General features: G+C 40.0%; 1 protein-coding gene across 1 annotated transcript; it reads right to left on the minus strand.

The window, feature by feature from the left end:
• Positions 1-3,305: 3,305 nt before the first annotated feature.
• On the minus strand, positions 3,306-9,733 carry LOC110164111 (protein-lysine 6-oxidase-like). Its single transcript, XM_020929139.2, has 7 exons — positions 8,593-9,733; positions 8,056-8,164; positions 6,184-6,321; positions 4,999-5,155; positions 4,221-4,316; positions 3,672-3,787; positions 3,306-3,596 (listed from the first exon to the last, which is right to left on the minus strand). The coding sequence occupies exons 1-7, from the start codon at positions 9,521-9,523 to the stop codon at positions 3,590-3,592; spliced, it is 1,554 nt and encodes a 517-aa protein (XP_020784798.1). The 5' UTR covers positions 9,524-9,733; the 3' UTR covers positions 3,306-3,589.
• Between the last annotated feature and the right edge of the window lie 110 nt (positions 9,734-9,843).

The following is a 9,843-nucleotide window of genomic DNA, read 5'->3' on the forward strand; positions in this document are numbered from 1 at the left end:
TTCGGGTGTTTTGTGGAGTGGGTAAGACTGTTTTTAGTGGCAGGATAACTATGGCCATTGACACCATCCTTGCCCTAGCGACCTCTGCAAATACAAGGACTGGGTGGACTATTTAAAAAAGTGTCTCCACACGTCTCCAGCACTCTGAATAACTAGGAAATGAGGTCCTATGTCCAATATTCAGAACTGTCTTTTTAATTATAGTATTCTTACTTATACAGCAGCTTCAGTTGCAATATTGAACTTTCTTATCTTTTTTTAAAGGTACACTGTGTAACTTTTCTGCTGGAAGCAATGCTACTTGCTTGTCTCCATGGTGATGTTGTTCTTTGATTGGAATGTACCAGACTATGGAATTGCATTTATGAAGGCATTAAATGAAGACTTTACAGGGAACAAATGCTTGAATTCAGTGTCAAAAAGCTCACTGGACAGCTATTAGCAACATGGTACTCACAAATATACCATAAATTTGATCTATTATATATTAACTGCAGTTTTCCCCAAACACAAGAGAATAAATTGCTTACTTTCCGTGTAGTCTTCTGTATATTCAGCAGTGCATATAGGCTCTGTGCACGGCTGTTTTCCACTAAGCCTACATCTCACCACTTAGACCACATGTGAGAGCAGAGTGTCATTTGTTCACCGTCCTCTTGGTCAGGTGCAGCTCTTGGAGAGTTTGAAACAGTCTAGTGCGTGTTAGGAAAACTCTCCTGTAATAAAATAACATCTGAATGAATGGCTGGACACATTCACTAGTGTCTGGAGACCAACCTCCCACTCAGCTCTCCGCTATCTCCACTGGGACTGGAGCACATCAGGCCACGGCGATTCGACTGGCAGAAATACACGGCTGTTTTTGTGAAGAGGTGGATGAAATAGTACAATTTTGTGACTACTGTGCAGTGATATCATGCTACGAGGTTCTACACGTATGTCTATGGTTGAATGTTCAGCAGTTACCATGGGGACACCATGTAAACATTGCCAAATACGTTTTAGAATACTCATTGTATTGTGCTGAATAAGTAAAATTTGATTAATTAAATACCTTTTACTATTATACATGTATCATTTTGCTGCCTGACTTTGTACACTAATAAATGGATAATGGTTTATGTTTTACAGGCATCTAACTTAGACCAGATTTTCAAAATCAAAAACTGGAACACCCCTAGTTTGAGGTGAGGTTTTAATGAGTTGAGAGGAGAGACAGCAAGAGTAGGCCTTGATCATGTATCCCTTGTTGCTTGCCTGCAAAACTGGAATAAATTTTGGAAATGCAGCTCTGGTCAGGGACATTGATTTTGTTTTTTATTTCACTGCATAAACCACATATCCATAGTGCACAAAAGTGATTATTTGAGTTATGTTTAGTTCTGAGTTTGCTCACCGCTTTCATTTGTTACTTTTCTTTGACAAATAGTCACTACAGTTGCAAGTTACAATTGTTTTGAAATTCCCGTTCTTTAAATTAAGTATCTTTATGTAGAGTTGTCCACCTGCTTGTATCTCTTGGCCTTTGATGTTCCACAGTATGCCAATAATATTAGATAGCCACAGCAAAACTATTCTACATTTTAAAACAATGACAACCATCATGGGGTTTGGTGATTAAGTGCATTTTGTACTTGTGTCATTGGGCAAGACACTTCGCCGAGCCTGTAAATGAATATGGTGTGTGAATAATGCAAAGCAAGCATTCCTCGATCGTATCCATCAAGGTTGCCAACGTCATCTGTCACTTCACCACTAAGTTTTATCCCTTTAATCCCTCATAAGAGGACGTTGCGTAACTGAAACCAGACTGACGCATCCAAATAGATGTATTCTGTCATTTCTTTGAGCTGGATCCACATTTCACTGCTGTGTGCTGTGTGCTGGAGAGAACTTTACATTGAAAGGAGGCAGCAGACGGAGGTAGAGATGGTTGGAGTGTTTGCTCACGTTTCTCTGTGAAGACACCGCGACAGGATCTGAAACCGCCCTGTTATATCCACCACACAGCCTCACTGTGAAAGAGGGCTTTTCTATAGGGGAAAGGGAATTACCTGAAATTTCTCAAGCCCCTTTGGTAATCATTTATTTAAAAGGCCCATATTTTGTGATTTTGTGATCGATGTTATCATTTTCTTTCCCCATCAAAAACATGTGTTTTGAGTTGTGTTTTGTTTAATTTACACATGTTTAACACACAAACCCTGCATATCTAGGCTGAGTTCTTCTTCTCAAACTGAAAACACTCATGTCATGAGGTAATACGGGAAATGCTGCACTATGGTTTTTAAACTCCATGTCATGCGGATAATTTCAGTGCTGGAAATTCCAGTCTAAAGTGAACAAAAGTTAAAAGGTTGCTATTAACTGGAAAACTAACGTGTCATGATATCACAAGGTGGAACAGAGCATTTTGAGCTTTGGAAATGTAGACAGACTAATAATAAAGGATTATTCAAACATGTGCAAATGAAACAAACACAATTCCAGGTATTAAGACATGTATGTAACATATCTTAAAACTGTCAATTTTGCGTAATATTGAAGCTTTAATACAAATTCTATATCAAGACAATATATGGTGTAATATTGCCTGTGCTGCACTTACACCTTCTTGTCTACGTAGGGATAGATACATCTAGGAGGATGGAATATTTAATTCTGTCAACAGGTAGCGCGTTCTCACACTCCGAGTACCCCCTATAATATATACAATGTTATAACATTGTTCCCTCATGAAAAACTTGCCTCTCTCAGGCCCTATTCAAACACTCCTTATAGTTTGCAGTATGATCCTATCCAAATGAAAACAAAATCATACACTACAACTTCACAAACCTGGTGTGATGTGCAGTAGTTTCATAAGTCGGTTATAATGAGCTGTGAAGGGGGAGAAAATGAAACATATGAAACTTGTTTTTATGCCAAATTTAGCATTTTGAAACCAACAAAAGTTAACACGGTGATCTAAATTATATCCCCCTCTAAATCAGTTATATAATGATAGTCAGTTATTACAATGATATTTTCTTGTTTTAGTGATATTGACGTTCAGAATCCTCCAAAATATTCATAAGACAAAGAACATTTTAGTTTGACATACTATTATTTTAAAATCTGATACCCCCTCACCATAAACTGACTGGAGTATATTAAAAAAAGAGCAGGCTAATTAGTATTACAAGAGTACAAAGTATAACAATAATAAGACATTTATTATTGCAATGCAAATACAAAATCTTTACATTTAATGCACAATTTTTAGACAAATCTACACAATTCAACCATCTCATTCATATCTCCCATTCGCACACACATTCAATGTACATACTCCCCATTCTGAATACTCAAAGGCAAAAGTGGTAGAATTAATTGTACAATGTTACAACAAGCAAAGCAGCAAATTCAAGCCAAACACCAGAAGAGCCGAAATTATTAAAATGAAAGGAAATAAACAAACAATACAACAATGAACCAAGTCTGGATTGAATTAATGTCATTTTTTATGCAGCCAAAACTTGATTCTGTAGCAAAAATGTATAGCACCAAACGTAGCACCAAAAATCTCCTCTAGTAGTGGATAAAAGGTTTAACTCCTACAGAGGAAAAGAGAAATTATATTAAATGACTGGATAACATGAATATGAATCATTTTGTGTTTTCGGGCTCACCGTGCAATCCGGCAGTTTCGTGTCTGGGCGTAGGCCCCAGTGTACATGATCTCACACCTCACAATGTTGTTGGTGAAGTCGGACTCAAGGACATGGAAGTTTGGGTTGACAGTAATCTGGAAAATGTCATGAATGAGTCTTTCTGAACAGAACAAGTGGTCTTATGTGTAAATGAGTATAAATGAGAGAAAGTTACATGCACTTCTCACTGTGTTTTTACTGTTAAGTAGTTTTTGTAAGCGATCCAAAGTTATTCCTCACTTACTTTATGCATTCAGTGTTTTCTAAATATTCACTGTGATGAGTTTGTCTTTTCATAACTTTTAGAAACCAATTTGGAGTTAGTTGTAGACAGTATTTTGACATCAATAGCTGCTTATACAACATATCCGCACTGGGGTAAGAGACATTTTGCTCAAATACATGGGAAAATATGGGTACAGGACTTTTAATAGTGGGCATGACACATCAGACAATAGACACATTCATTTAGCCATCATCAATACTGTAAGCTAATATAGGTTTGAGTGATGAAGGATGTGTGTTTACCTTGAGCACATAATTTCCCGGAGGCACGTCGGTGATGTCGATCCACTGACAGTCAATGTTGGCAGCATAGATGTCATGGCACCCGGGGCTCAGGCCCTAAACACACAAACAGAGAAAGAGGGGCTCAGCTCCAGCGGAAACAGCGGCAGACTGTTGAACACTATTAAAGCCAGGATCACCAGACCAGACACATAACAAATAACTTCCTCTGGACAGGATGTGTTTCCTTACTGCTTTAAAGTCAGTTCGTGGGGTTAGTGATCAATGCTTTGTTAAGTAAAGAAAAATATTTTCATTTTGTGATATCAAGCCAAGAGAAATATTGCACAATATACTGTGTTTGCAGTAGTTTGAGTTGCCTACATAATCTATTGTGTATAATATTTGTCTGGGATTGACAGAAATGTAGAATGATTTTCAGTTGTTATATGCTGAATGATAACACTTTTAAACTCTCGACATAAATAAACATCACAAGTCAGACTTATAAAGAGAAGATAGACTTTGTTCAGCCTGTATAAAGAAGTGGGCTAAGAGAGAGTCAGAGGAGCTGGAAGCGCCTCCATGAACACTTTCTATTTGAAATGCAGTAACTAGTGGGTTAGCTATGTCCATTTAGATACAGTATATTGTTCAGCCAAGCCTTCTTTAGGTGTGTAAAATCCGCCCTCTTTACCTATCTATGTGACGTGTAGCTCCACCCTCTTTACCTGTGTGTGAATGGTGTAGCCCCAAGCTCTTTACCTGTGTATGTGACTTATAGCTCCACCCTCTTTACCTGTGTATGTGAGGTGCAGGCATATCTCCTCCTGAACCCGGGCTCACAGCTGGTGTCCTCCAAACAGAAGCTGGCCTTGTGCCCCTCTGCCACCTTCCTCCCCGTCACGGAGTCCAGCAGGTCGTAGTTACTGAAGGCCTCCATGCTGTGGTAGTGCCTTTGAGCAAGACAGAGATCGTCATGAGAGTGAATCATGTCAACATACAGACATTGCACTGCACTATAACATACATATACTTGTGCCTATTCATATCAAATTCTCCATTTATACATACTATTATACCAAGGATAAAATTATGTTATGTAATTTCATACATTACAAATTAGGCATACGCCAATCTTTAAAACTTCTCATTACACAACTTTACAAACTATACAGTATCTGGATTACCAAGAACCATCAGGATTAGACCAAAACTAAAAATCTGTATAACACTTGGTCTAAAACAAAAAATTGGTCTTAAAAGTGGCACTTTCTGTGGAGGGTTCATCACCTGCTTGTTTCAAATCCAGGTGCTCCCATTGCACAAAATACCTTCAAAAGCGTGCATGCTTACTATCAGTGGGGCTGTCTCTCCACAGATCTGAGCTAGAATTTGACCATACTGCAGAACATTCCAGGCAAAGCAATAAAATCTCTATGGGATATGAAGGTAGTGGAGATATGAAGGTAGTGGACCATCTACCAGACAAGTTACATAGTACACCTTTAACCAGTCACTAAACCAGGTGTAAACTGGGACAATTCCCAACTATTATGGAGAACGGAATGATACATGAAAATATTTGTCTAAATCAGGGGTCAGAATCAATTCTTATGTTAAGTGCACTTTGTAACTTTTCTGGTGGTTCTCAAGGGAGATGTTATTGCTTTGTCTGAAATGTTTCACAGTATGTCATTAAACCTTTCTATCTTCATGGGGACCAAACCAGTTCAAGTCACAGGCCAGATCTGTGGATAGGCAACCCCGCTCACAGTCAGAACCACTTTTTCTAGGTATTTTTGAGCAATAGCAGCACCTGTAAATGAATAAATGTAAGGTAGAGCTGTCATACAGTTATATATATCCATAGAAACAAGCAGGTGATGCACCCCCAACCAAAAAGTAATGCACTGCACGTTTAATACCAGCTCTTTTCGATGCTTTTCAAATACATGTTCTCTTTGCAGCTCCACAGACTCACTGGTGACAGTTGTGCCAGTCCCACTGAAAGCGCGGCTTCACGGGGAGGAAGTCTGCAGTGCCCTGGTTCCGGACCTTCTGAGGGAAACGCAGCAGGACCCTGAAGTCTATGTCCCGGACTGTGGAGCTATAGGCAGTTCTGAGGAGGAGCAGAGGAAAGTCAGAGCACAGAGAGAGGTTAAGGCTAAAAAAGCAATATCCAGGTAAGTTAAAATGACTTAACTTAAGAATATTTTACTTTATTTGAGTAGATTCAACTTGACATAAAATTATCTACCAATGGATTAAGTATATTTTCCTTAATTCAAGCAACATTAGATTTGGTTTCATATTCTAAGTGCAAAAAGTGAAGCAAGATGTATTTATGATATGATATATGATAAAACTTTCTTTATTGAGGTAATGTTAACTTCACTAGATTTTAGTTTTTGCAGTGGTGGGATCCTTGATCTTGTCAGCAACTCATGGTCAACACACATTTGTACATTTCTTATGAAAAGTGTCACAACCATATTGTCTTCTGCTCCCCATTCGAGTGTGAAAATCTCCTTCAACATAATCATTTTAAATAAAATCAGCCATACTGGTGATTTGATTTTGAAGCTGTATTACTTGCAGTTTACTACAGTGTCCCTTTGTTCTCAGATACAAAGCCAAACTAACCCACTGAGTTCATTGTTTGATGTTCTAACTTTGTGTTGGTTAAATCAACAGTTTGGTGAAGTCCTATGAGGAGCCTGCTGTTGTGATTTTGGGCTTTGCAGAAGTGAACTGAATTAAATTTAATTGAATGAGTATTAAAACAATTTCTTTGACTATAGGGTCAGAAGTTTGTATTGGACTTTCAAGACTTTAGATATTTCAATTTTTTTGTTAATGTTGTCAATAACTATTATCATCATAATAAAAGAAAGACAAATACTTGTAACACAAACATTTGACATTATGACTAGAGGACTGGAATTTGGAAAGAGTTGCAGAGTCTAAAAATATCTGTGAAAAATAGGTTTAGTTTGTTCCATTTTACCGAATGCTTTTGGAAAAACACCTCAGAACACTTGTGTGTTGGCAGGACATTTTGTTGGACAATCACTTCTCCATAACAATATTTGACATGCAAGACTTTCACCTGTCACTTTCAAAAATACAATATGTTGAATGACATTAAGGTTCCACAGTGATAAAAAAAAAAGTGGAAGGGGGTTTTCAATGCAAATAATAACAGTTTCTTCAATGTTAAGGTTGGAATCTTTAAAGTGTTAGAAATGTTTTACTATGTGTGAAAAGAGGTCTATACTTCTTTCTGCTCCTTTTCACTCACATTGATGTAGGAAACATAGTTATTTTGTATTCACCATTCATGAAAAAAATAAAAATGTTATCAGGTGGTCTTATTTATTCTAAAACAACTCAGAAATGTCTAATTTTTGTTCTTTTATGTTATTTAAAATAAAATAAAAGAACAACAAAACCAAAACCTATTAGTTCCAAATGATGTCTGTTTTAGTACTAATATCTGGGTATATTCTGTGACAACTCTACTCTGGGTGCCCTGAAGAGAATTCTGTGTTTCAGCAAGGTTTTCCATTCAGTACTTTTAAAATGACACATATAATAGATACAAATGAGGTCCTCTGTACTTTTTTAACAGCTTAATGCCATGAAAAAGACTGCGTGAGGACATGAGCCAAGAACATGTGTGCATTGGCAGGATGTTGGGTAATGCTTCTTAATAGAGTTTGACACCGTGATTATCAGCTCAAAATGGGACATGTTAATGGCGTTTGACTTGAAGCGTGAAACTAGAGGAAGTTGTTCTTATGTGCAGGTGTGTACTTAGTGAATTATGAATCACCACTGGCAGCTCGCTCACCTGGCCAGACAGTTCTCTTCAGCAGCACAGCGGAGAGCATACATCTGCATCCGCTGGACATACGTGCCAGCCTGAATAGCATACGGATCTGGTACCAAGTCGGGCAGGCCTATAGAAGAGAAGAGAGGAGAGGGGTGAGAAGAGAGGGAGACACAGAGAGACACAAGGAGAGAGATAAATGGAGGGTAACAGTGACAGGAAGATTAATAGAGAGACAGATGGGTGGCTTTCAATCCTGATGAGAGGGCTAATTAATTTGGGTTGTGGTTATTTTTTTTGGATAATTTCAATTTAAAGAGAAAAATACATTCTGCAATCAGTAATTTCTTGCATGTAGATAAATCCAGTACTTCACCCATTCATCACTAAAAAATAGAACTGGAAAATATTTTACATGGTCTACTTTTATGAATAGCCCACAAAATGGACAAGACCAACTTTAGACAGATTTTAATGATAAGAGCAAACGAACTTAAAAAAGGATACAGTAACATTCTCGTTACTGGTGCTTATCAACACACAGGTAAAATAACTCACCGTTCTGGAAGAGCCTGGTGCCATAGCCGGTCCCTGGAGGAGGGCGCTGAGGGCGCGCCGCTGGCCTCGCTCTGTTTGGATACATATTATAGAGGACTGAGTTCCTGTGGTTCTTAAAGGGGTTCCGAGGGTCGTCGTTAACCACGTCCACAGCGTTAGTGTGGGCATCGTTTGTAGTGTCCTCATTTATCGCTGTTAAAGGGACCGGGACCTCAGGGTCTCGCTCTAGTGATGGAACAGGTCCTGCGATGGACTGGTCCGTCTGTGCGCGCTCCCTAGAGACGAGAGCAAGCTCTGGAACCGTGCGTAAATGCTGGGTTTGCGCGCGAGCCAAAGACTCCGGTACCGTGCGTAACGGTTGATTCTGTGTCCGTGTCAGTGACTCCGGCACCGTGCGTAACGGCTGCTGTTGCGCACGAATGACAGGTTCTGGCACCGTGCGTAAAGATTGACTTTGGGCACGGGTTACTTGTTCGCTCCTGGTGTGCTGGGATGATGGGTCCACACTAGTCCTTGCTAATCCAGTTTCAGTCTCCGCGGCTGCAGAAGCGTTCGTGGTTGTGAACTGTGGAGTGCCCTGAAGTCCAGTTGTTCCTGCACGCACAGGGCGCTCCGTAAGTCTGGCCCCTGACGCACGAGCTGAGACCGGTGCGTACTGGAAAGGAGCTGCAAATTGTGCTGGTCTGTACAGTGAGGTTGGTCTGTGCAACCCGGGAAGTTGGTGGCCGTTGCTGCTCACGTAAAGCCGGGATGGGCCCCTGTATCGTCCTGGAGCCTGGTACTGTGAGCCCGTGCTCATTAAACTGTACACCTGGCCGTTATTCTCCCACTGGATCCTGTGTCTCCATGGGCCCCCGCGTTGAGCCTGCGCACTGGCGAGTGGAGCTAATGCCTGACAAAAGGAGAGAAATAAAAGTGTCCATTGTGCCATTGCAGTAAAACAGACTAGTCCTTGTGGTTCGAAGCAGAAGTCAGCTCACGACATGTATCACGGATTTGTCAACGCGGTTGAAACGCAGCCTCCCAGCTTCGTGTCTAATACACAACATATCAGTTCCCAGGAGGTCTGTCTGTAGAAGAGGAGGGCTGAAGGCTGCTCTGGTCAGTTTAACGAACTCTGTCCAGTCACTTACGCACTAAGTCAAACTTTTAAACAAGAACTTTTAACCCATCCCTCGCTGTGGCCGCGCCGGGTTTGTTCAGCAAACGTTACGCGCAGGTGTCAACTGAAAAGAGCCCATATGAAGACCA

Source organism: Boleophthalmus pectinirostris, unplaced genomic scaffold (assembly GCF_026225935.1).
Source record: "Boleophthalmus pectinirostris isolate CB_2022bp ecotype Guang Dong unplaced genomic scaffold, ASM2622593v1 HiC_scaffold_16, whole genome shotgun sequence".
Taxonomy (NCBI): domain Eukaryota; kingdom Metazoa; phylum Chordata; class Actinopteri; order Gobiiformes; family Gobiidae; genus Boleophthalmus; species Boleophthalmus pectinirostris.